We start from the raw sequence: 27,154 nt of genomic DNA on the forward strand, positions 1-27,154 counted from the left end.
TGGCACCCAGCTGCACCCCAGAAATGCTGCAAGTCAGCCCCAGGCTGCTTCTCTTTATTTCCCCCATCTCAGATCATTTACACCGTGAGCTCAAATTCACACTAAAAACAACAAAAACCCATAAACTGCATTTTAGAAGCCAAGGAAATGTCCTAATTAGCAAACTCAAAAGCAGCGCCTGAACAATACATGGAGGGAGACAAGTGGGAATAAATAAATAATTACTTGTGCTTTAGGGTCTCCTCGTCCTCGTCTTCTCTGAACTGCTTGTTCTCACGTTCGCCGCCATCCTTATTCTGAAAGGAAAAAGAAGTTGATCTGTCAGGCCCCGGCCTCTCTGGAAATGCCAGAGAGCAAAGAGCAGCCCAGAAACCCTCCCGGAGGGCACGGGGCAGTCAAAGGCACACTTGGAAATGACTTTTAAATTACGACACCTTTAAATTAAGCCTGTTTCCCTTGTTCTCCCTTTAGGATTCTGCTTGTCCAGACAGCACGACACACAAGTGTAAGAACAGGCAAGAAAAATTTAAATTTAAATTTTCTTCTCAGAGGCGCCCACGCCACTGAGCGCGGATATCTCTCTTATCAGTGGTAACTGCATCAATCCAGAGAGCAAACACTGAGTTGCAATCAATAACAGAGCTCAGAGACCTTGTCCAGTGCTTGAATCCCCACCTCGCGTTAAATGGCAGAGCAAAAGGAGATGGGGGCACTGAGCAAGAGGACTGCTGGCAGCCACCGTGTTCGCCTTCACCATGGCGCTGCGGCAGGGGCCTGACGTTAAATCCCGTCCTCCCAGATCCAGGAGAAAGGATGGATATTATTGTGTTGGTTGAAGGGAACTACAGGCAGACAGAAGAGAGAATAAGTTTAGGAAGTGAGTGAGCCCATGCTTGGCTAGCTTGTGAGAGAGCAAATGACCTGCAAAAGTCACAGAATCATGTAGGTAGGAAAAGACCTCTGGGATCATCAGGTCCAACCCCCAACCCAACACCCCCAGGCCTCTTAAACCACGTCCCCAAGTGCCACGTCTGCACAGTGTTTGAACCCCCCCAGGGACAGTGACTCCCCCACCTCCCTGGGCAGCCTGTGCCAACCCCTGACCCCTCTGGCAGGGAAGGCATTTCCCTCACACCCAACCTAAACCTCCCCTGGCGCAGCCTGAGGCCGTTCCCTCTCGTCCTGTCACTGGTGACTTGGGAGCAGAGACCAGCCCCCCCTCACTCCAGCCCCTCTCAGGCAGCTGCAGAGAGCGAGAAGGGCTCCCCTCAGCCCCCTCTTCTCCAGGCTAAACCCCCCCAGCTCCCCCAGCCGCCCCCCAGCACACTTGTGCTCCAGACCCTGCCCCAGCCCCGCTGCCCTTCTCTGGACACGCTCCAGCCCCTCAAGGCCCTTCTTGTCCCGAGGGGCCCAAACCTGAGCCCAGCATTCGAGGTGGGGCCTCCCCAGGGCCGAGCACAGGGGCCCCATCCCTGCCCGGCTCCTGCTGGCCACCCCAGTGCTGACACAACCCCGGGGGCTGGTGGCCTCCTTGGCCACCTGGGCACTGCTGGCTCATGCCCAGGGAACACATGTCAGCAGGCCTCATGCAGCTCCCTTTTCTTTCTCCTCAGTAATGATTTTGGACGTTTTAACGGGTTGCAAAACAAGGTGGCAGAAATCAAACAGCGATCAGCACAACAAAGGGTATAATTTCAGCTCCCAGACACACCGTGTAGTAACATAAATCAAATTTCTCTTTAACAGGGTGTTCGGTATTGTAAAGAGGCTCATTTTGCATCATCCAGACACTGGCACGAAGAGCTTATTAGTCAAGTTACCAATTATATTTATTACCCAGACAGGCAGAGATATTGAAATGTTAACAATAATGAGCTGGAAAGGGGTTTGCTGGGTTCTCACACTTATTAACTAATTTCATTCAACCGCTGAACAAAGTATGCTCCGTGACAAACACATCTGCCCTTATTTCACAGAGCATATTGTTATAGCAAAGGCAATGAATGAACAACTTCCTTGGAAGCTGTTGCTTTTCTGATTGAGCTCCCCTGTCATCCTCCAAATGAAAAGGAAAATGTGGCAGCTCTCGCAGACAGCAGATGAAGTCTTTATTTCCGTGAGCGTGGCCGGTTCCAGGAGGGGTATTACCCAAGTTACCTGGTAATAAATACGCAGCATCTGTAATATCTACGTTTCACGGGGGCTGTTGTGCCAACATTCATCTCTGCCTTTCAACAGGAACAGCTCAGAGACCAGAAATTGTTTTCAAGAAATGTCCTTTCGTCGCACCGCAAAGGTTACCGGTCCTTTTCACCCAGTTCAAAGAGGTGAAGCCCTCTAGGGCAGCTTGTTCACAGCCTTTTTTCAACCCTGCAATAGGGGCACATCTCGCCTTGGAAAATTGCAAGGAAAAATTGGTGATAGCCACAACACGACCAACATCACTTTCAGATCAGAAATTACCTTGATTAGTCACTTGCTCTGTTAAAAGCTGCGCTGGAGGGTTCAGACACCTAACAGCCAACTTCAGGATACCAAAACTATTTCCCGGCTAAACGTATTCCTAACCTTTGCAAGGACCAGAAGGGTTTCCCTACTCCAGAGCTTACTTATCGTGTCCATCTTGACTCCACGAACTTTAAAACTCTATTCTGTGACCTGGGTTAAAAATTAGATTACGTGCAAACAGGAAGGCGAGCCAGGAAATAGCTCAGTTCTGGTTCAGGCTCATCAGCGACTGCAGTTGTTTGGGTTCAGCTCAAAGGGCAAGAAAAATGGTCCTGTCTTTTTTAGAAAGAGAATAAAAATAATCATTCCTAAAACAGATATTTCGTACAGTTTTAACTCCCTGTTTGTGATTTTGTTTTTAAGTCCATAGTAACCTCGTGATATTTGCACAGACATTTCTTGCTCAATAAAGACTGTGAGCTGGGCTCACATGAGCACACGCAGCCCGCCGTAACCTGTGCGAGCTCAGTGCTAGGTGATATTTAGACCCCCTTCAGCCCACGTTATTGAAAGCTGTGGGAAGCACCTTCTTGCACTCTTAAGCCCTTTCTCATTCTTTTCATCTCTTCATACTTCTAGCGCATGTGCACAGAGCCAACATTCCCCTCATTCTTGCTAGAGCTTTATCTGGGAGGGTTATAAGCAGGTTCTGCAATCCCAAAGAGATACTTGGCAAAAAACATTCACATCAAGCCGTGGCTGTTCTTCCCACCACAAGCCCGTGCTCTTCGCAGCCCTGCAAATCTTTCTTTTCCCCATATGCTGAAATAATTTGATATTGAAATCCTACCACTCCTCTAGAGCTTGCTCAACATCCCCAATTCCAATTTATTCCCCGTTACCACCCAAATATTTTCTAAAGTCTTTCTGATATTTGTAGAAAAACGGAGCACACCACCAGCGAACGCAACTTCATGCAACAAGTCCTGTAGTGCCTTCAACCAGGGACTTCTCCTCTGCTACACCTCTCCTCGTAGTGCCTTCTCGGATGGCACAAAGCAGGCGCGCTGCCCTTCGGCACCACGAGAACGTCTCCCTGGGGATGTCCTGAGCCGGAAAGAACGAGATATGGTCCCTCCTGTACTTCAGCAGAAGGGGATACAGGATAATGAGGATTGCAGCACAGTCCAAGGAGACGGCGTAACTGCATGTAACCGTTTCCGGCCTGCTCATCACCCACACGAATGCCCTCTAAATTATACTCCCTGCCATCACCCGCCGCTAATCAGGCTCCGCCAGACAGATCAGCGCGCAGGCGCAACACAAACGAGGTCTAAAATGGATGTCTGAAGTCAGGCTTCCCCCCCACCCACCCCCAGCAAGAGAAATTAAAGCTGGTTCCCTGTTTGCGAAACAGTCTGTAAACAAGATTTCGGTTTCATTAGCAGAGCGCCGAAAACCCCCAGACACAGGGCAGAGGCGACACACGGCGAAGAGGCCGTAAACCTCCAGCAGCGTCGGGAGCGGTCGCAGCTCTGCAAAGGGGCAGCCCATCGCCGACCCTACGGGAAAAAGAAGGGGGGGGGCTTTTCTAAAGCAATATTTGGTGGATGCAGCAGAGGAGGATCGCTGCTCCTCTTCCAATTGCCGAGTTTTCTGCTTGCATTTCCAGCCAGGCTGCGCTGCCTTCCACTTGCACACACTCCTTACCCACAGCTTACCACAAGGGCTTCCTGTGCCGCCTTCGAGCGCTTGAATTCACGCAAACCGAAAAAGGGCAAGGTTAGAAAATGACAGTGGCTTACTCTACATGCTGTGTGGAAGGAGCCATCAGGGGTTTCTAAATAGACACACAAACGGCAGCTGATTCAAAGCGCTTCTCGATGGTTTTACACTGGAGCAGGCAGCAAACAGGGTGCATGGCTAGCGGCACCCAGCCAGGCAGGCTTTGAAGAAGATCCCTCCTTTGCTTTCCATGCTTCCTTGCCCAAAATGCTGGGGTTCCCCGTCATACAAGCAAGCTGGAATTTAAACTACTTCGGCAGAAAGAGGCAATTAAAGTGCCTGCAGCCTTAGAGACCGACTGTGCGCATCAGCAGCAGGACATGGTAAGGAAGGGACTGATTCAGTGCTTGCAGCAGCTTGGTCCATTAGATCCCCTAACGGATTTAATTCATTCCCCGTTACCACCCTAAAATTTTCTGAAGTCATGGTGATATTCCTGGAAAAAATCCTGTTAGATCCCCTTAGAGATTATTCTTCCTCCACGAAAACCAGAGATGCACCCCATGGCCTGGCAGCGCCCATAGCTTTGGCTAGCGATAGAAAAGCTGTGTCACGGCAAGCTTTACCTGCACCCCCTGCACCCTCCAGGCAGTTACTCAGAGCACACCCTGAAATTATATTCAAAACTAACACTTTAGTCTGAAAAAATAACAGCCAAACTGTTCAGGGGATACCTATCTGAAATCCCTGGGGCGTCAGCAAAGAGCTGGGGCAGAGCTGACATGCTGCACGACGCTGCTGTCCTCACGTGCAGGCGCAGCACGTCACAGCAGGGCTGCGCGCGCTCCTCCGCTCCAGCGCGGAGGCAGCCGGAGCCGCTCACGCGGCCTCCGTCAGCGCCGTGAATGAACCTGGCTGAGATGCGAAGCCGCCTTGGTCACGTCACCTCGCCTGAGCGTAGCTGAGAGACGGTGGCATCGAGAGGGCCGTTGGTAAGCAGACGGAGAGGGGGGAAATAACACTCCCTTGATAGCCTGGTTAGCGCAGAGGCACGTGACCGACTGCCCTTGCGGAGAAGCGATGGGGGATCACAACCAACGTCTCCTTCCTCCTGTGCGCAAGCAGCTGTGCAGACAACAGCTGCAGGAACGTGGAGGAGCTTCCCTCTCCGGCCACTCCTGCAGGTGCAGAACCTGAAACCACACGCAAGATACGGAGCCTGCGGCGAGGATGCTGGGCCTCCTCGGGAGCAAAGGGTGGCAGAAAGGCAGATCCCATTACCGCGACCATTTATCGATTCAGAGACGGCCTCTCAAACGCGCAACTTATCTTACAGCTCCATGTTTTACTGCTGCCCTGTCTCTCTCCTCTTTCTCCTCTGCCCATACTGGATTTATCCAACCCCTCGGGACTTTGACACAGCAGCAACGCCTTGGGGTTCTCCACTTTGCACCAAACTTTTGTCTTAAGCTCTGCCCCTTTGTCATCCTCTTCAAGTATCTCTGTTCAACAGCTGTGTCACAACTTGCATTTCTTAACTCAGGAAGTGAAGTATTCCTCCCCAAAACAGCGTTTGCCCCATTACCGATTCATCCTTCAACTGTTTTTAATGTGTTTCTCTTTCATTGCCGGCGGTCACTTCCCGCAGGTGCGCAACAGCAATTCAACTCTCACTACTTTTCGCTTCAAACTTCATTTTCTCACATTTCAAACCTTAACGCCACAAAGGGAGCCAAAAATAACCCCCTCTGCCATTCCACTCTTGCTTTAGCGATTCCTCTTTTGAAAGCACCCCGTGGCGAGGTGTTTATTATTAGCTGTAAGACAAAGTCATAAGGTTGGAGACACGCATGCACAAGTCTACAAGACCGTTCACCAACTGCCTGCAAAGTCACTCCCATCCTTCAGTCTCTGGAAGAAGGCACTCCAAAGTTAAACTTCCAACATTAAAAAGCTTGCTCGCTTGAAGCTTCCTACCTATTTTTATTTGCCGATGTCACAGCTGGCAACCCTTGGCTCATAGCTACCAACGCAAAGGCTTTTGCTCCACAGACTCCCGCTCTTCACAAAGAGGTTGGAGATGAAAAGAGTCCAATCCACGGCCTGTTCAAGGTGTAAATTCAAAAAGATTTGCATCGGGTTGTTCAAAGGAGGGTGTCAGCTGCCTCTTTGCAACACCCGCAAGGCCTACAGCAAGCTTTACATGGGATCAGTTAATAGCTTGTGCTCCTGCCTGAGCGTATCTGGGGAACTGGACCATGTCTGCAAGCTTCAGAACCTGGGTCCTGCAAACCTGCGATGTAAACCACGTTACTCGGTCAGCATGAATTGCGTTAGTTTGTTTTCTTCCTAGCCAGCACTGGGCAGAGAGAATAATATATCCAACAGTTCGATATTCAGAGCCGGACGGCGACAACTTGGTAAGACACTTTGTAAGCACGGCCAAGGTTTTACACGTAGCAGGAGGGCAGCGAAGACGACGACTTCTGGGTCATTACGAGGGAGATGAGCTCGTCTCCCGCTACCACCCACAACCTACAGTCCTGACAGGCAGAAGTTTTATTTGCCTGCTGAAGAACCACTGGATTGTATTGAGCTTCCACTGCAAAATATCAGGCTCTTCCAGTGTTTTGGGGAAAGCACCAGACTGCGTGTTCTCCCACTTCCCAGACTTCAGGCAAGCCGTATCACAAAGGAGGAGGTAAGCCTTGATAATCAGCAGAGAGGAATGCGGTCGCGAAGGCATTTCTGTCATCTCCTCCTCTCCTGGCACCCAGCCGAACTTTGCATATGAAATTACAAGACACAAGACTTATTTTTCCTCCAAGTAAAGTGAGGAAAATGTTCATGTGCTTCCCTGCGTGTGGAGCAGGTCTTGGCTACCTGCAAGAAGCGTCTGCTCCGGGGAAAACCACATGTTGAGGAATATGAAACTTTCCTCTGGGCTTCAGCACATTATCATGAGTTTTGGTGCCTTCCACTGTAATAACAAGGGAAGCAGCTCACTTTGCATCGCATTCAAATTTTTAAGGCCAAAAGGGATGTTTAAATCACCTCACCTGCTGTTTAAAACGCCTCTGATCTGGGAAGTCTCAGCCAGTTATCCCTACACCGCAGCAATCCACACCTGAGTAAAGCATCTTTTCCACGAAAAGGGGAAGGACACAACCTTGCCCTGGGGGCAGGAGGTGGAGGAGCCACTCCTTTCTTTGGCAGCTTCTCTTAAAGCCCGTATCATGCTACAGCTTATTTCCAGTTGGTTCCTGCCATCGCTCACTTCCAAAGAGCATTTTGTACCTGGTACATTTAAAGGGTACAAACACTTGTGCGCTACGATCGAGGACGCTTCTCAAACCTTTTTGATAAGCCACCAGATTAATGGGGCTCTCTCTTCCTACCCCCACCCCATCGCTGACTTTTTAAGATGTCACCAAAATGGTCACACCGGACCACGTGAGCCAGGGTGACACGGAGGGGACACCATCCCTCACCTGACATACAAACCCAAGGACCAGCATCCTTCTCAACACCGCTGGTTTCCCAGAGATGAACCCATTTTACGGATACGCCCTGTAGTTTCTCCACACAGGTGCAGAGAGCACATATCCCCGTGCCTTAGAACCCCTTTTTTGCTCAAAAGGGCTCTTACTTGATATAAAGAGATGAAAATCGCTGCTCGGACCTCACCAGCCTTCAGCCTTTGAGTCAGCTGCCATCGAGCCAGCAGAAAAATGTACGTGTATTTCCAAATGACTAATGGAAATCTGGGTGCCCGGGCCCCAAAAAGCAACACTTCTGCCAGATGATGATTCCTCGCTGACAGCTTTTAAGCTATCAGTTACCCATTTCAGAGCTGTAATTTTTAACCAGCGTGTTGTGCAATCCTAACCCTTCACTAAATCAAATTTGCATGACAAAAATGACACTCTCTTTCTCTCACTCCGTTAAAAAGCAGTGCAAATCAGGCTTTTCATCATTCTGCTCCACACCAATGGCAGTCGAACTGGCTTCACCCAAGTTACCCCTCTTGCCTTTATTTTTAAATAGTGGTGCTTTATTAGCACTTCTCCAGTCCTTTGGAATTTGTCCAGTATTCAGAAAAAGATTTAAATCAAAACGCAGCAGGCTAACAATCTCTTCAGCTGATTATTTGTGATTCCTAGGTGCAAATTACCTACAACTGCTGATTTTAAGTGGTTTTGCTAGATGTCTAACATCCTCTCATCACCGTTGGTCTGGAAAGCAGCTCATCATTCCCATACAACACAAGTGGGTCACTTAACTCCTTCCCAAATACACTTTATAAACTGAACTTTATATTTGTTCCCTTCTCTTCACCTTCTTTTAAGAATTTCTGTCTGAAGAACTGCTTCCCCCTCTCATCGGGGTTGGCCTTTACCCAAAGTTACAATAACCAAATTGCCGTGTTTTAATATCTGCCTAAATCTTCCCACTTGCATTTCCATTCCTCCCTGGCTTTAGCAGAGCTGCTTTTTCAAATCCCTCAGGCTACTCAGTTTGCCCCGCGTGCCTGTATTAAATGCGGCCCAGCCAAGGCTCGCCATCCCCTGGCAACCCCTAAAAGTCAACAAAATGACCTGACAGCTTCTCCTCTTCCCAGGAGCTAATACCGACTTATTTTCCTCGGGGATTGACCAGAATACTAAAGATCTCCTTATCTTTCATTTAAAGCTTAGAGGATGGTCACGTTACCACTCAAGTGCTTCTTTGGCACAAATAACTGTCTCTTTTTGAGGAGTTAAAAAGAGGTCAGCGCTGGAACAAAGCAAGTTTGATCTCTGCCAGCCAAGCTGTAGCTGCTCCTATTCCCACTTACTGGCTGCCGAGAGCCAGCCCCGGGGAGCCTGTGCAAGCCAAGTGCCAGCCTTCGAATCAGCGAGAGCAGCCCGTCCTCATCTCGCTGACAAAAGGGAAGCTCCCAGGTCATGCAGTCTGATTGCCTGCGCAACAAGCGGACAGCTTGATCCGGGTAACGAGCATTCCTCTTGTGCGGTGGTTGCGTTTGCCGTTTTTCCTTTGGTGTTTCTTTGTACGGAAGCATACGTGGCGGTCAGGTCAGCGACGAGGTGAGCGCAGAGTTACGGTGCCTTGGTCCGAGCATGGCACGTACTAGTACTTTTTGCTTCTCGCTTGGCTAAGATTTAAGCTTAGATGTCCTTGAAGTCTGGCAAAGCACTGCTGTGCTGCCCCGCTCTCACCTCGCTGCTCTTTCGAGACGTTTAATGCCAGAATGCAAAAACCTAAGTCATGGAATGTCACCGAGTAGCTCAAAGTCTCAATTAGCAATAAAGCATGTTCTAAAACCAAGAGAGTTTCAATTCTTTAAGTAGCCAAAAAAACAGAACTCAATAAAATTTTACAGCAAAAAGTTCTGAACATAAAAACGTCACTAAGGTATACTCAGCACCCAAGATCCACCGATACTTTCCAAAAGCAGTTTAGAATCCATTTGCTCATAGCAACCCATGTGGTAGTCGTGTAAAAACATGATTTTTAAGAGCCAGAGCTTCCGTGTCCCTGCTGCTTATTCCTTATTGAAGTCCTAATCCTGGTTCAGTCATAGCTGGTTACTACGGAAATGGTTAAATCAGAGCCCGAACAGTGCGACTTCCCGTAAGAAACAAACACAAGGAGCAAAACCACCTCTGAAATTCAATTAAACACCTTGGTTTATGTCCATGCCTCCAAAAATGTATCCAAAATGAAAGGTATTTTTAATACTATCTCTTTTTTTAATAATTATGCTTATACAGTAGACTAGCACACCTATTTCTTCCCTTCAAATAACCCAAAATGACTCCTAAGTGGCTGTGGTTGGCTGGTTTAAATATACCTGTTATCACGATTTCAGAACCCGCGTGTTTGCGTCGCAAACGCGGCTGTTAAGCGGCAAAGACTGGAGAATGTTTCTGGCAGCAAGCTGCTGTCCCCCGGTGAAACGAGCGGCACCACCATTCCCCTGAGATCAGAACTACAAACTTTTCGTCGAAGAAACTGCTTATGTGCGAATGAGTTTCAATGAGATGCAGAAAGTTTGAGGGGGAAGAAGTAGGCACACCTGAGCAGGAAGAACAGGACATTTCAAAGCCAGAACATTTTTTTCAGGCAACAAAGAGCTGGAAAAACCACGGATAAGCTTCTCCATCCCAATACGGCAGGAACATCACTAACTCCTCTCCCCGTCGGACACTGTCAAAGCCAAATCTAAGCTAAGCAGAACAAGAGCGTTGGGGGAAGCTGGCGGAACCCCTGCGCACACGTAGTTTACCAGTTCCCTCTAACAGCTTTGCCCAACAGACTCACAAAGAACACCATTTCATGCCAAATTTCCTCGGCATCACCCGTTTCGGACAAATTCTTACCATTCTTCTCCGGGCCCTGAGAAGGTTTAAGGTTACATTTCATTCTCCATCCTCACCCCAGGATTTTTCACGACACCGATCCGATCAGGCCACTGAAGTTCGCATCAGCGCAAGACGCTGCTCCAGCATCGTTACCATATTTGTTAACGACAAACACACGCACGCGTCGGCGTCGCTCACATTAGGCAATATTAGAGGTGCCCTTGATGGTTGTTAGAGGTGCTCTGCCACTGCCCTCAAATCCGGGGTGTATGACAGGTCCTCTCTCAACCCCTGGGCCAAGGGTCTCCAGTAACGCTCCCTATTGACGCAAAAGCGTTAGCACGAAGCTTTCCTTCACATGAACTCACCCTCCGCAGCGGGGCCACGGCGCTGGTGTGAAGACACAGCACGCTGCTACGAAATACCGCTGCAACGCCCCGGTGGGAGCATCGGGGAGCCCCACCGTGCTGGCAGGGAACAGCTCGCACCTTGAGGGAGGAAGGATGGAGCCGCCGATGCCCAAAAGCATCAAATAATTAACATTTGAGAGGGAAAGCGGTGCTTTCCTGAGGTCTGAGTCTAAAAATCGCGTCTCCAAAGGAAATAGCAGGACCAGAGCCACCGCCTTAAATGGAGCAAATGCCCATTGGGGACTACTTAACCCCTAGTCTGCAGAGGTGCAGGACCACCTCGAAATGGCAGGGCGAATGCGCTTGAAGATGGGCCGTAAAGCATCGCTCCCCCACACCCACTAATACACGTACCAGTATTGGCGACGGCAAGTTTTATGGGTTTTGTAGGCTGCTTTCAGAGCCCTGACGTGTAAGATAAAGCCAGCCCTTCTGAAAGAGCGGCGCTGGCAGAGCAGACCATTACAGCTTGTTCTAACCGACCACAGAACTTCTTTATTTGAATTTGACAGGTTAATGTGCTCGCAAGAGTCGTCCCATCCCCCAATAAAAGCTGTTGATTTACAGGACACAACACTCAGGAATCAGCTGAATTTCTACCAAAAAAGGGGTTTTAACTCGAGGCTTAATTCTGTCTGTGCCAGAGAAACGGTGTGCCTGTTTTAACCCCCATCACGTCTTCTTCATTAAGTCGCATAATTGCTTTCTACTATCCGGGGGGGGGGGGGAAAAAAACCTTTAAAAACCCTTCCTGTTAAGTCATATTCGAGCCAAGAAGCCACCACTGCCTTTAGTGGACAATGTTCCAGTTACCTGTTCTCCTCTGGGGTGGGAGGGAAGAGAGGGCCAGGCTGGCTCGGGTGGATTTTAGAGGCGTTTCAGTGAGTTAATGTGTCACCTCTGTTGCTCTCAGATAAAAGCAGAAACAAAACCAAATGCTACACATGGCCAGTTTCATTTCTCCAAGGAAGAAAAAAAAAGAGTGGGGGAAAAATGAGAGACTACAACTAGGCTTGCGATTGCACACCGAGACCTTGCTGAAACGTTAAAGGTTTGCTGTAGCCAAGAAGCTCCCCGCATGAATCCTCCCAATCCCGCATATATATATAAAAGAAAGTTAAATCAACTACCCAGAGTTTCGCAAATGTAAATCACAGCTTCGCTCGTGCTAATTAACTGGTGCCACTTGAGCGCGAGACAAACCTAACTCTGCGTTTTTGGGAGCTGATGATTAACCTATTTTCTGGAGGTCTCTTTTTTCCTGTTCATAAATTAAACAAAAAAGCCCGTCGAAAAGCAATGCCAGCCGGCCGTGCAGTGACATGGCCGCCGCTCCCCAGCTCCCCTGCCATGGATTTTCCTTTGCTTTGTTGCATCTTTGTTCTCCCAGGCAGAAAGACACTGGGGAAACTTGCTTACTGATGGAGATCGCCAGGACCATCCCATCTTCATCAGGATTATAAATTATTTCCTTGGAGGCTACAAGGGAACTAACCTTTAAGAGAAAATTCCTCTATAACCAGCAGCCACCTTACACTCGCGTAGCGAAAGGATAGCCTGGCACCACAGAGCCGCTTGGTCAGGCTGCTTACGACATGTTATTTCAGCAACGAGATTTTAATTTCCCCATCCGTGAAACTGGGATGGCTCAAAACCACCCGAGAGAGGTGCCGTGTGGTTAGATGAACACACGGGCTTGGCAAATAACTCAACAATTTCATAGATGGTGCAACCCAGGTATTTATCATCCAGCGCTGAAGTAACTGGGCGTCGCAGGGAGACACAGAGTCAACAACTGCAGTTTCTCTCTTCTGTGAGTCACGCAAGGTCACAGCCACAGGGGATTCTCAAGCCACGCACCAGACTGGCCCAGAACACCACACTTAACTGAAAAACAAAACAGCTCCTCGCAGAAACACGGACACGAAGCCTCCGTTGATCCTTTCCTTCCCCATACGCAGCAACCCTCCGCCAGGCAGTGGCGGTCGGCAGGGGAGGGGCAGCGCCGAGCCACCAACGCCCACCGCAAAGCACCGGCCGAGCCTCAGCTAATGTTTCAGGATTGGGTTGAAAATTCAGTTCAGGGCCTCATGTTTTTTGGCTAAGGGATGAATATTTTCCCTCAAACTTCATTTCTTTTGTTCATCGAACTGGGCAATAACCAAGGTCTTCGCCCAGTGCTCTGACCCCAAGTCCTGACCTGCTTCAGACTTGCTTTATGGCAGAACAGCGGAATATTCACTTTTGCGAAGAGCCTGAAACATACGGCAGAAGGCAAAATAACGTGCTCAAAAGCTGAGCACTGCTTTGGTTTTTTTCAATGAGCGGTCCCCTATATCGGTATGTCTCTATTTTAATTTTTTTTAAAGAGTCTGACAACCTTTATGAACATTTAATTGTTCCATTCAGACACCACGTGAGATGCTGAAACCCCTGCAGTACCGTAGCAGCACACCAACACTTCAGACGACGGAGCCAGCAGCAAATACGGCCCTGAGCAAACAGCATGGAAATTTAGCACAAGTACCCGACGTGGGACACGGGAGAGCGTTAAGGGCTCTTCAACAGAGGTCAGCAAGAACCGCGGCTACTTGGCTCCTTGGGAAATTGCCTGGAGAAAAGCTGAATTCCCCAGCGCCGCAGCGGGAACTGCTGCAGGTACCTCCGGGGAAGAGCATCGTGGTGTGAATGCTCCCACGGTGACGTCCCCATGGGGAAGAGAAGCAGCAGTGCCTCACCCTACGGAGCGGGATGAGCTCAGATGTACCCACAAGATGCACGCCACAGCTCCAGTAAGCATGTTTTCCTGTAGCTGGGTCTAATTTCTACCTCTCTGCAACAGCTCTAAGGCAGGAAGGAGAATAACATTGTTTTATGGGGAAAAAAAAACCAACACGTTCCCCAACACGTTCCCTCAAAAAAAAGGCTAAATGCAGATTTCCTGGCCTTGTCCCCAAATCCCTCGCATGGCCACAACCAACCAGAAATTAAATGGGAAGGAAGAAAGGCTCCTCTTCCACCGGCATCGAAGCGTGAGACGGAAGGAAGGAACGAGCACACAGGGATTCCCAAACCAAGCACAGCCCGATTAACGCTCAAATCGCGCGGAACAAAACGTTTTACCCGTCCATCTGCTCTATGACCGCGCCGGGTAATCCCGACCGCGCGACATTTGATGGATTTTGCTGACGAGGTCAATTATATCATCCTCTCACCACCATCTCTTGGAGAGGCAACAGTTAGAGATTGAAAAGCTTTTGTGCCACTGTTACTAATTGCTGCTGGTTTCGGCACAGGATTCCCCCAGCTCCCCCAGGTCTCAGCAGCTCTGCAGATGCCTGCCCGGCTTGTAGCAAGTTGCCAACCTCCGCGCTACACTTGATCCACCTGCAACCAACAGCAAGACCGGCCGCCCCTCGAGAGCCGGGGCTCTGGAGCCCTGTCGGAGCAATGCAGGTGGGTGCACTGAAGAAAAGCCAGTTTGGGGGAGTCCAGCATCTCCCAAGGATGAACAGGAGCGCTGTGCCACAGACAGCACTTGCTGGAAAACCTCCATCTCGAGTGCCTTTAATGGATTCATAGGGGTTGGCAGGGCCCTCTGGAGCTCACCCCGTCCCACCCCCTGCTTGAGCAGGCACCCCCAGAGCAGGGGCACAGGGCCGCGTCCAGGCGGGGGGTGAATGTCTCCAGGGAAGGGACCCCACAGCCTCTCTGGGCAGCCTGTGCCCCTGCTCTGGCACCCGCACAGGGAAGGGGTTTGTCCTCATGTTCAGGTGGAGCTTCCCGTGTCCCAGCTTGTGCCCGTGGCCCCTTGGCCTGGCGTTGGGCACCGCTGAAAAGAGCCCGGCCCCATCCCCCTGACACCCGCCCTTCAGGTATTTATAGGCATTGAGGAGATCCCCCCTCAGCCTTCTCTTCTCCAGGCTGAACAAGCCCAGGTCTCTCAGCCTTTCCTCCCAAGGGAGATGCTCCAGTCCCCTGATCCCCTTGGCAGCTCTGCGCTGGCCTTGCTCCAGCAGCTCCCCGTCCTTCTGGAACTGGGGGGCCCAGACATGGCCGCAGCCCCCCAGGTGTGGCCTCACTGGGGCAGAGCAGAGGGGGAGGAGAGCCCCCCTCGCCCTGCTGGCCACACGCCTTTCCATGCCCCCCAGGACACCGCTGGCCCCCTTGGCCCCAAGGGCCCGGTGCTGGCTCAGGGTCACCTCGCTGCCCCCCAGCACCCCCAGGGCCTCTCAGCAGAGCCGCTCTCCAGCAGGTCCCCCCCAGGCTGTGCTGGTGCGGGGGGCTGTTCCTCCCCAGGGGCAGGACCCCGCACTGGCTCTGGTTGAACTCCACGAGGCTCTCCTGGGCCCAGCTCTCCAGCCTGCCCAGCGCTCGCTGGATGGCAGCACGGCCTGCCGGCGCATCGGCCGCTCCTCCCGCCTCGGTATCGCCAGCCAACTTGCTGCGGGGACGCTCTGTCCCTTCGTCCAGGGCATTGGTGAAGGTGTTGACCAGGGCTGGACCCAGCCCAGACCCCTGGGGAGCACCGCTAGTTACGGGCCTCCAGCCAGACCCTGCCCCGTTGATCACGACCCTCTGGGCTCTGTTGCTGAGCCAGGTCTCTGTCCACCTCACTGTCCTCTCACCCAGCCCACGCTTCCTTAGCTCGCCTGTGAGGGTGTTATGGGAGACAGTGTCGAATGCCTTACTGAAGTCAAGATAGGAAAAAACACTGCTCTCCCTTCGTCGACCCAGCCAGTCCCACCATCATAGAAGGCTCTCAGATTGGTCAAGCATTTCAGATTCATCAAATCAATTACCCTGGATGCCTCTGTGCCAGCTCTGTGCATTGTTACTCAAAATAATCCCACCGCACTCCATTATTTATACCTGGGCACTGGCTGTCATAAGCTTAAATAGAAATATATCTCACCTAACTCCCCAGTTTGTCAGCCCAGCCCTGGCTCGGTGAGGAGCCCGCTTTCAGGCCGGCCTCGCCATCCTGCAGCCTGTCCCTGTCCCTCCAAGGCGGCCGTGCCAGAGCCCCTCTGTGTCCCCGGCCTCCATCCATCCCTACCAGCCGCGCCTTCCCATCGCCAGCGCTCGCCTCGCCCCGTGGGAAACCACTTCAAGGACTTACCCTCCCACAAAAATTAAACCAAACCAACCAAACAAAAGCAAGGGGGGGGGGGGGGGGGGGGTGTGATAAAAAGAAAAGCCAGTTAGCTTCCTGAACCAGTTCATGGCAAGGTCAAAAACATGCCAGCACAGGCAGCTACAAGCACAATGCTGCCGCAGTAGGATCAACTCCGACAGGTGTAAAAGGTTGTTAAACTCCAGCCTACAGCCACAGTTTCACAGCCGCACCGAAGTCAGCGCTTAAAACAAAGGTCCGGCCGTCCTCCTCCCCACCCCTCCTGTTCACAAGGTGTCCCCATGAACCAGATCCAGGAATCAAAGCAGAGAGAAACCAAGTATTTCCTTCTTCCTGTTGGGTTAGTTTTAACCCGACTCGGTTTGGTTTAATCTCAGCTCACTGGAGGGAGGGCAGCAAAAGCAGGGAACAAGCAGGGCCGCTTTGGTCCCTAGCGCCGGCTGCACAGCAGCGTCTTGGGGACTATGGCAAAATACTTGTATTTATTCAGCTCCCCTGCACAAAACCTATCAAACAGTGCACGGAGGAGAGAGCTGTGACTGCCGCTGTTTCCAGCGATTATGGCAAGGAGCTGTGAATAAGCAGACGTGAGTTTGAGTCTTGGCTTTAACCGCCAGCCTTGCACATCCTTAAGGGAAACAAAGAGACCCACCTGCCTACAAAGGCAAGCATAGCTCCGTATTTCACAGGACTGTCATCAGCGATGCACAGACAAAACACTATTCGGCTGCAAGCTTTTACTTCCCACCCTTCGTGTTGTGTACAGCGCCATTTTAAGTAATTATATATCGGCACTCCTCTACTCCCAGACCTTATTTCCCAGCCTTTCCTAACCACACGGTCACAAAAGGTTTCCAGAGCTTAAAAAACAAAACATATTTCACACAATCGGCTTCCAAGCCGGAGCTGCCCACAAGACAAACAAAATGAGTGTTCAAAAATATATTGCTTTTCAGGTTTCACTATCAAGTTTTCCCTGCGGATACAAATGACGCAGCACGACGCCAGAGCCCGCCTGGCCAAGGACCTCCCTGCAGACACCAAGAAACACCTGAGATCTCCAGCAAGCTCCAGAGCCAAGTTAACAACCAAGCCCCCTTGATCCCATCTTCCCCATCACCCCGGACCCCGGGGTACATGACACGGCTCTGGAGGACCCTCTCGTCTCCAAATCAACCACGTTCATGGGGTGGCACCGCAGAGAAGCGCCTCAAAGAACATTTCCCAAGGTTAGATGACCGACCCGTCTTGGCCACCCACCGCGTGTGTATTTGAGCCTTGCTGGTGGAAGCACAATCATTTTGTCTGCAGGCTTCCACCTCCAGCCATTGCAGCACTGCTGCGATAGTTTATTACTTTCCTAATAAAGCCTGAATAGAAATGAAGCCTTTGTAGCCCTAAGTGTGCGTTTTATTCTCGCTGTAATAACTTTACTACGCTCTGTTTCCACAGCAACTGTTTTCTCAGCCGTTTGGCACTTTGCTTTCAGGAATGCAAGGCTGCTTTGCTCCACCAAAATAAAAACTAAGCAGAAAGCACACATCTGAGGATGGCAGCGAGCCAAGCTGCCGTGCCACACGCTGGCCCTCAGATGGACAAATGGTTCGGTTGCTTCGGTCGGAGTCCAACAGCATTTGCAGATTGACCGACTCTTCGGGACAGCCGGGAAAACAGGCGGAAAGGCTCCTCGTCCGCGGCAACGGCAGGAAAATGCGGTGCAGAGCTACGCTGCAAAGGAAACGAGCAGCGCCGTGACCTTCCTCCCCCTCCTACCTCTCTTGCCAGCACAGGCAGGCGTGGAGGGGCAGGGAAGCGATGGGGCCGCAAAGCGAAAGCAACGTTAAACAAAAGGTTGGGCTGCGGCCAAAGCAGTTTTTCCCCGACGTGATGCATGACACAGCCGCGAAAGCTTTAGTGCCGGCGCAGGGATGCGGAGCGAAGGAGCGGGTGGGAGACCCTTCCTCCCCACGCAGACACGGCTGAAAGGTCGTACAGCCTCGGAGGGAAGGCTCCTGCTGGTTTTTTTTGGCCTCCTTCAAGGCTTTTGGCAAACAAGAGCAGGAGAAATGGCTACGGGGCTATTGGGCTCGTTAGGTTATCGCATTACGAAGGCTCGGTGCGGAGGAAGGCATCTCCCCTGCTCAGGCGAGGCCGCACGGCGGCCGAGCAGGGGCTGAGCCGTGCCGCTCCGGCGTCTCCCCCACAACCATCTCCACCTTGGTTTTGCTGACAGACACTTTTGGAAAATGAGTAGCATCCCCTTGAGCTGCCAGGTGTTGTTGTAAAAGGAGAGGAATAGCCAGGCCTTTTACTGGGAAATTACCTAGTAGTGGATCCTGTCATTTAGCGACAGGAATCAAACGCTGTCCCAGGATTTAATAGCAGCAAAGCCAAGTGCAAAAGGAAAAAGAAAGCCTGTACAGCCAGAGCACGCCTGCACAATAAGGTCTGTCTATGGTTTTAAATGCTAAACACCACTTTCACAGCAAGGACTTTTCTTCCATACACTCGTTCCCCTCCCAAGTTACAGAGAAAGTACTACACCACCCACTTTGCAAGGGAAGAAGGCGAGGGAAGGCTGCAAGGAAGGTGGAATCTGAATGCAGGAACTCATATATATATATATGTATATATGCACTTATATTATACGGACAATACTGAAATACATGCCTACAACAAGCATTGCCACAGAAGCCAAAAGCATAGCCATCTGCTTTACTCCCTTGGAAGTTCAAACACTGCAGAGAAAGGATGCTTATTAAGCTGCTTTACTCTTTGCTGTGCCCGTTTCATGGTATTTCAAAGCAAAGATCACATTATTTGTTTTATTTATTATTCCCTCCGATTATTTTTTACACCTAGGTACAACTAAACATTTTTGGAGAGCTCTCCTTAAGCCGATCTGACAGACGACCTGAGCAGGCCTCCACCTTTTGCCTCTTCAGTGCCCCCAACACGTACCCCGGCACAAAACCCCCAGCAGCCCCAAGCAACCTGGATTTTCACAGCACGGGCAAGGATGTAACCCGGGGCCAAACACCAGTTTCTCCACGGACCCACGCGCATCCCTGTTGTTTACCTCCGTGCCTCATTTCGCACAAAGCCACAGGAATAACCCAAAGCTGCCACGTTTTCGGCACAAAGCCACGCGCGTCCCAGGAGACGCGGGAACGACAGCGAAATCAAAGGGAGAGCAGTATGCCTCATCGTAAGGGCTGCGCAAGCTCGAACAATCCCTGTTAGGTGCAAGGAACGGGTGAAATGTGGATATTTACAGAATAGATTATCTTATTTCAGCTTGTCCCTAACTTTTGGCAAACAACCTCCAGTCTGAGACGCTTCACATCGTCTTCGCCACCAGCCCTGATCACACCTTCAAGGTGCTTTGCTGCCCTTCGCTGCCTCCTGTCACGCTACTAAAGGTCACTTGATTTTTGCTTAATAACGATATCCTTTGTAGCTGTCCTAAATCCACTCAGGAATGTGTCTGCTGCTTAGCTCAGCTTTGGATTCCCCATTTCTGCATCACGTTTGCAGCTTAAGGAGTGAGTCTGAAAGTTCACATATACGCTACTTTTCCCTGTCAGCATTTGTATTTCAAATTACCTTCTTCCAGATGAAAATACATTACCCTTGAAATGTTCCTGCTCTACACTAGGCGGTCTGATTTGCATTTGCTGTATTTATGGAACTAAGGGCATCAGGAACAGAAATGTTGAGCCCTAGTTTAAAAAAAAAAAAACCAAACCAAGATGCTGTGAGTTGTCAAAGGAAAGAGAACCAAATCTGAACAAAGCAAAAGCTTTTAGAAGTTTCAAAAAGAGAATCTGAAAGGGAATCAAACACTTACATGGGAGCAAAAGCTTCAAGCTGACCTTTACCTACATTGCTCTTGTTTAACAAACACCTCCTTGAATTTAACCACAATTTACAAAGCCAAAGAGCTCAGGACCACGCTGATGCTGCCTTCCCAGCAATAACCGTTGCGCATTTCCTTCAAGAAGAGGTGCCAAGTGAAATTCCTGCAGGAATCATTGTAGGTTCAGGCCTGCTTTCCTATGGATACGACTCCTGGGTATGTTCTCCAAGGTTTAATAAAGCAGGAGCTCTAATCAAAACATTTTCCACTGTTAAATCACACGACAAATCTCCCAGATGGGTTCCCTGAGAGCTGGTAACAACAGAGCTCACACCGAATCTTTCAGTAGGGTGGTAAAAAACAAACAAACAAGAGTCTCCTCCTATATCCAACCTCTTTTCCTGAAACTTATAGGGGCCTCATAGCTACAGCGTGCCCACCCTCCATCACCCGGGCGTGAAACCGGCCAACGAGGCCAGCAGCTCAGGAGGAGCAACACAACCCCCCCGGCTTCCTCGGGAAAAGAGGGTTTCTCTGTTAAAAAATTAAAAGCTACCCACAACGGGTCATTTAAACAACCTCAAGAGCAAGTAGTTATAGAGACAAGTTTATCCATTTGAAGGCTAAATGAGATTTCCCCAAGGGAGAGCTGACACGCCATCCGTATCTCCTGCCGCTACCACAACTCATCCCTCTGGCTCTGCGTTACCCTTTGGAGCTCCTACTCATTCGGCACGAGCCTTATCAGCGACGGATGAAAAGAGGCTTCGTGGCAGTTATTATTTCCATGGAGCCCATTCAAAAGCTCCAGTAAAAAGGCAACCCAGACGGCACAGCTGGGACTACTGAGCAGTAGATGAAAGGAGCCACGGTTTTAGCACTGTCTAGTAGGGGTTGAAAAGGAGCGCTTAATCTTTTTTTATGGGTACAGATGAAAAGAGAAAAATTATGTAAAAACCCTCTGTCCATTACCATGGCGATGCAAAAATAAGTCAAGATTAATGAGCATCAGGAAAATCAGATCTCAAACTTTCTGCTGGTTTCTCCTAGGAAAGTTAACCCTCCATTTGCAAGACACACGTGGGGCTCCCGACGGGATTTATTAGATCCCTGTGGTTTCATACTAAAAATAAAAGGAAAACATCCGCATGGTGTTTTCAAATATTTTGCCTCCGAGTACCGGCGTCTGCTGGGCTGCTCCACTGGGGGTCTGACAAGGTGGCAACGGCGCCTGCTGCGAATGGCAAAAAGCAGGGTGAAAAAGAGGGTCTAAGGCCGGCTCTGCCTAACGCTTCTGCTCGTGCTAACCTTGGCCGAAGGAACAGCATCCCAAACATCCCGGGAGCGGCACTGGCAGTTCAGAAGCACGTGCGGCGGGCGAGGGACGGGCAAACGGTGGCCATGCTGGAGAGGAAAGCGTGCCACGGCTCAAACGGGACTAGCGTTGAGGACTTCTGGTCCTCCTCATGCCCGTATCGCACACTAGCTTCTCGCCCTTCCGTTTAGTCAGTCCGGTCTGCTTTCCACCTCCCCACGGATCATCCCTTCCCGCTCTCTGCCACGTCTCGTTGCCACTTCGAGCACGCCGGCCCATCCTTCCTTGAACTGCTGAGCCTCAGGCAGGACACAGCAGCCCATCAAGGAGCTCACAAAATGGAAAAGGATTGCTACACGTGCCTTCCTAGCAGAGAGCTGCTCCATCAGGCGAGTCCAACGCTGCCAGCTGCCCTTCCATCCCCAAGCTACTGCCAGCCAAATCCTCCCCACACGCTGCCTCTTCATCTTTACAGGGGACACAAGCTGTTATTTTAGAAACAAGGGGGGAAAAACGACCCTGAAAGCCTAGAAACTGGCAAGGAAGGGGCAGAGGTGGATCCAAAGCTCCTCTCAACACTTCAGTTGCATTCAGCATATGACAGCCTGACCCAGGGCGCCTTAAATCTCTCTGCTCGCAGTCTCGCAAAGCCAAATTTGGGAAGTTTCCTCTCCCTTGTCATTCAAAGCAACCCAGCAGCAACGTGCCACAGCCCCCATCACCCCACCGGCAGCCATGAAGTATTTCCTCTCATTTCAATAGCAGCCACACACAAGATTATTTCAACAGCTGGATCAAAGGAGCAGACCCAGGTTACGAGCAGCATCCGAGACGACGGTTCCTCTACTTGGATATCTATGGCTAAAAATAAGTAGCTGTGGGAAAAGTACTTAGCTCCTTGCAAGAAAGATAACGTACGTACTTCTTTATTTCACTACTACTTTGCTTCTCTGGTGCTATCCAGAGGAAAAGCCTATCAAATCCTTTACTAAATATACATACACATATTTTTGTCTACAATAGAATTCCTCCCTAGGCCAAAAGCATTCATGAGTGACACACGCTATACTGGGATACCCAAACCAACTAAAGGGCCCGCGACCTTCCCCTCTCCCACCCATTTTTCACCAGCATAGTTCTCCTTATCATGGACGGATGCCCAAAGCAGCTTAGCTTTTGCAGACCCCTCATTATTTTTAAGCTGCAAGCTCCGATTTATATGGCGTACACCTTACAGACGCATGGCAGGACGTGCCTGCTGGAAGAACTGACTTTACGTGGTGATTTTAACGGGGTTTGAAGCGAGGTAAACTCTGTCGGACACCGCACACGAGCGGAGCCTTTATCTAACTCCAAACCAGCCAGATTCGAATGCATCAGAGAACCGGTTTCAAGGACAACCTGCAGACAAGCGTTTCATAAATACAAGTCACTAGAGTTAATTATCAACTTGCTCAGCAGAAAGCCGTGGCTATGGAAATACGGATTCTTGATATTAAGGGGAGGACTTGCAGCAGAATTCAAGTTTGCAGATAGGCAGGGACGACAGATCCCCTTATAGCAGCTGGCAGTGATCAAGAGAGCTATCTCCTGACTTCTTATCTAGAATAAGGCCTTGCTTCCTGCTCCAAACACTGTTTTGGACTGGAGCCCCTCCATTGCACAGACAAAGCTCCCCAAAGCTTCACTCCCACCTGTAACACAATTTTCTAGTCAAGGCGGTGCAGGGGCTTTCAGCTTTTCACGGGACGCGCCACGCCACCGCGCTCCTTTTTTTAAGTTGGAAAATTGCAAAGTGCTATTGAAACTCAGCCCGTAAGGTCTCCATCCTGAAAATACCCGTAGTTTTGCATATCTCACTGCTGGTCAAACTGCTCCAGCTTGCGCCGGCAGGACCTCGGTGTGCGCAAACACGGAGTCACCTCCAGCCAGGTAGCTTTAAACAGATTCAGGAGACCTTGCCCTCCCGTTTTGCTTCAAAAGGTATGGGTGGGTAATAGCCAGGAATAGGCAAACTAAAGGCACTAAATACAGTCATGCTAAGCTAAAGCTTAAATTGAGCAAAAGGTTTTCTTCAGCTAAAGAAAAGTCTTCCTGAGAAATGCAAACAGAACGTTTTCATCTGATTTTCAGCCATTAAGCAAGAAAAAAAGAAAGACACAGCAGATAATCAGGGCTTTTTTGCACGATACTGCGAGGATAAAGCGTCAGCTCTGTCATGAGCATCAGCACAATGGGCCTTGGGCAAAGATAGCGCTGGGGGCCAGTTCAGTGCTCGAGCAGCTTTTCCTGTCCCTACTCAGTCCTTTGAAAAATAAAAGCCATGCAAAGAATCCCGTTCCTCAGCCCTTAACCCCACCAACGCCTGCCTTCAGGCGAGGCGCGCAATACAGGGCACAGCGTATTTAGGAGAAGGCTGTCCCCACATTCCCCTTGCTGCGGCATCTCGGGACCTGCAACCGTTCGCTACTTAAAAAACAAAACAAAAACAAACCAACCTTAAACTTGAGAAGACCTACGTCACTGCGTGACCTTTCGCAAGGCTCCCTGCAAAAACCTGGTGGAGTTTTCCCGTTAATCGAACGTGGCAGCGAGAACATGCGCCAAGCGGCGGTTATGTAAGTGACCAGCTTCAGAAAGACTTTTCTTTAAAATGTCATAAGCCGGCAGAAAACGTGCACAGCCCCAGGAAAGACCACGGTGCTTCCCTGTGTGCTTCCTCTCCTCCAGCACAGCAGAAAGCTCACCTTCGAGGCTGCTCCCACCACCTTGTCACTCGACTCTCCATCAGCTTCTAGGTAACAGGATACTGTGGGGTTATTTTGGTCCTTGCTTTGAAATTTTTTGGGGGTATAAAACAGGGAGAGATGATCTTTCAATTTGCAGGACTCAAACGGTAACAACGCTTGTACAAAGCAAGAAAAGGCTCTGCAACCCACCCTGGCTGAGCCCACACGGATCAGACTTATCCCAAGGAAGTAAAAACGGTCTCAAATAATAACCTGGTTGCTCAGAAGCACCAAGCGAAGCCTGAGCGGGTCAGACTAAAGGATGGCGTTTGGGCAGCCACGGCAGAGCAGGCTGTGTAGAAACCCTCAGGGCTTGTAAGCTTAGTAAGCAATGGCTGCAAGATATTTTCATTTGATTTTCTTAGGAAAAACAACAAAAAAAAAAAAAGAGAGGAAAGCTTGCAAACTAAGATTACGGTCACACAATTCACAACTATACTTTTTGCCAGAACAGGAAGTAAAACTCAATATGCCGACAAGGCAGAGTCCACAGTTTGCTTGCTTGCTGCTGAAAGACAATTTTAACTTAAATTTAGGAGGGAAATGGCCTCTCTGACACCGCACCTGATCCTCCGCATTGCAAACCCTGCCGATGGCAAGGCCGTACGTTGAGGCTGGCAATCCAACATCGGCTTGCACGCTGGTTTGAGCCTATCTGTATAAGCAAGTGGCGACTGGCGTTTCTCAAACGTAAATCATGCCCAGAACTCAGACACACACACTTTTTATTAAGTTAAAACCCCGCTTGCTGTCGATCAATAAAAGGCGGTGCAACAGGTCGGGTGAGCGCAGCAGCAGGCACAGGAGCATCCGCTGAGGGTTTTTTTTTTTATGGCTGGGTGTTACCTCACTTATTTCCTCACTGATTGGGAAAAGATGAGCATCACTTTCCCGCAAAAACCGAGAGCACGGTGCAATTTGCGGAGGAATCCTGAACTGAAGGAGGCTCCTTGCTGGATCTTAAGTACCCGTTCCCTGAATGCACAGGAACGCGGCGGAAACGCACCTTCTCTCCTGCAAACCCCAGCAGCGGCTTTTCAGGGCAGCAGGCGAGGATTGGCAGGTCCCCCCTTCTTCTCTATTCCCCACACCCTCTGCTAGGGTTTGGGCTGTTGCAAGCACCACGAAAGACTTGGGAAAGACCTGGCTAGTTAGATGACAGCGTTTGCAGGTGAGATGACTCACAAGAAAATCCAACGACGTCTGCAGGAGGGTTGTAAAGTCACACCTAACTGAGCAATGAGACTACAGGTGAAATTCAGAGCTTGATATAAAGCAACCCACGTGGAGGGGGGGATAATTCTGGCTACACGCACACAGGGAACAGGCTCCCGATGAGCTCTGCTGCTGGGGAAAGGGCTCAGCTGAGACCGATAGGGCTGGGAAAAGCAGACAAGCTTTGACAGGTTGAAGACAGGCTCATGTGGCCATAGTGAGAATATAGAAAAGAACCCAACAGGAAACCATGTGCCAGCGCTGTGAGCCCACGGGTGCCCCACAGCCTGAGCCAGGCACGCAGTCACAGGTGCCCTCTCAGCAAAAGGGCATCCCAGCACACAGGGAGGCGCCAGGGAAAGTCACGGAGGTGATTCAGAGGGATTTGTATACCGAGAGAGGCTTCAGAGACCATGGCTTGAATCTGGAAGAGAGGCCGAGCGCACTATAAAATCATAAACACGAACATGGAACAATTATTTTGTGTTTCTCACAAGGGCTATGTGAGAGAGCACCCAAGGCAACTTCCATTTAATGCGTTTAAAACCAAAGGAGGTAATTTTGTCATTAAACGGTGGAACTCTGTCTCAGGAGGCTGCAAAAGCCAATTAAAAAAAAGAATTTAGAAAGTTTTGGTAAGTTCATCCAAGCCAGGTCTACCAGGAGCCAGCACGGACTACCAGGCATTACCCTCAAAGGCGCAGTACGCTGGTACTGCGTGTGAGATACTACTTGTGGAAAAGAAGCTTGAGGCCTCACAGGGGCCGAGTCAGAAAATCTCACCCCAAAATTTAAAAAAAAAACCAAGACAATGCAGCAACAAAGCAGATGAGAACACCAGCCCACGTGCTACACCCTCCACAACCGCCCCATCTCGCTCCCTCTAAATTTGCGAGACAGGACAGAAGTGAAACAAAAGAGCTTTTCTTTTGGAAGGAGCTTTTCTTTTCAACTGCTTTTCTTCTTGGTAAGGCTGGGCACGGGGCTGTATCCCACCTTCCCCTTTCAGAAAGCTCAGCTCTCTGATAACAACGAACGTCTCGAGGCAAGAGACGCAGCAGAACGCGCTTGGCCAGCCCACCGAAGTCACAGCTCCCGTTAATAACCCCAAGAGAAGGTCGCTCAGTGGAGGGACAGGACATCTTCCCACATTACTGGGCAGCACTAACCTGGATCAACAAATTCAGGATGACGTGGCAGAAGGGGAGCAGAGCTAGCGCCACCTTACTAACCCAAAAGAGGAGAATTAAGCAACATCAGGACACGCCGAGACACGCTGAAGAGCGGCTGCCTTCCTCAGTAGGCGCTGCCGAGGTACTAATTGCCAAGTTTCTCAAGTTTAATCCATCCATCTTTCACCCCCAATAAAAAGCAAGTCTATTTTGATATTCTACACTCAGCATTTGCAGAGGCAACAAGGACAACCAGGTAAAATAACTGGAGTTTTCTGGGTGAGGATTCAACCCATCACAAAACTTTTTAGATAAACTCCTTAACCAATCCTGCCAATTTTGCCGCACCTTCCACGACACGAGATTTCCAACAACCACAGTGAATTCTTCCAAGGCTGCACGAGGAGCCTGCCACACCATCCGCGGCACACACATCCGAGAACAACATCCCAGTTTACGGACCCGCTTGGCCCTGGGTTTGGTCAGGCAACATAACCGGTTCCTCAGTATCCTCAAGCCTGCACTAAAGACAGTCGGGTCTTGATGTCTCTATGGAAAAGAAGTTTAAGGCCCAGAAAGCGCCTGAGAAACTAAACATGTTATTAATTAATGAATCTCTGTTTTCATCCTCACTGCCAAACCCAGGTCGCAGCCTGGATTTCAGACGTGATGCAAACACAGTGAACTGGGGAGATGACGTGGAAAAATCAGAGGCTTCA

At 50.2% G+C, this 27,154-nt stretch overlaps 1 protein-coding gene and 2 long non-coding RNA genes across 3 annotated transcripts in view; 1 reads left to right on the forward strand and 2 right to left on the reverse strand.

The window, feature by feature from the left end:
- Positions 1 to 27,154, reverse strand: part of CCDC12 (coiled-coil domain containing 12) — a 42,946-nt gene that overhangs the window by 14,508 nt on the left and 1,284 nt on the right. Inside the window, exon 2 of the mRNA XM_075081994.1 lies at positions 226 to 296. Coding sequence (XP_074938095.1) covers positions 226 to 296 — 71 coding nt within the window. The remainder of the gene's footprint in view (positions 1 to 225; positions 297 to 27,154) is intronic.
- LOC142052249 (uncharacterized) lies at positions 1,812 to 3,794 on the reverse strand. Its single transcript, XR_012658782.1, has 2 exons — positions 2,464 to 3,794; positions 1,812 to 2,370 (listed from the first exon to the last, which is right to left on the reverse strand). It is a non-coding gene; the product is annotated as an uncharacterized LOC142052249 (long non-coding RNA).
- LOC142052253 (uncharacterized) lies at positions 11,902 to 17,466 on the forward strand. Its single transcript, XR_012658784.1, has 2 exons — positions 11,902 to 14,404; positions 17,042 to 17,466. It is a non-coding gene; the product is annotated as an uncharacterized LOC142052253 (long non-coding RNA).

This window comes from Phalacrocorax aristotelis, chromosome 2 (assembly GCF_949628215.1).
Source record: "Phalacrocorax aristotelis chromosome 2, bGulAri2.1, whole genome shotgun sequence".
Classification (NCBI taxonomy): Eukaryota; Metazoa; Chordata; class Aves; order Suliformes; family Phalacrocoracidae; genus Phalacrocorax; species Phalacrocorax aristotelis.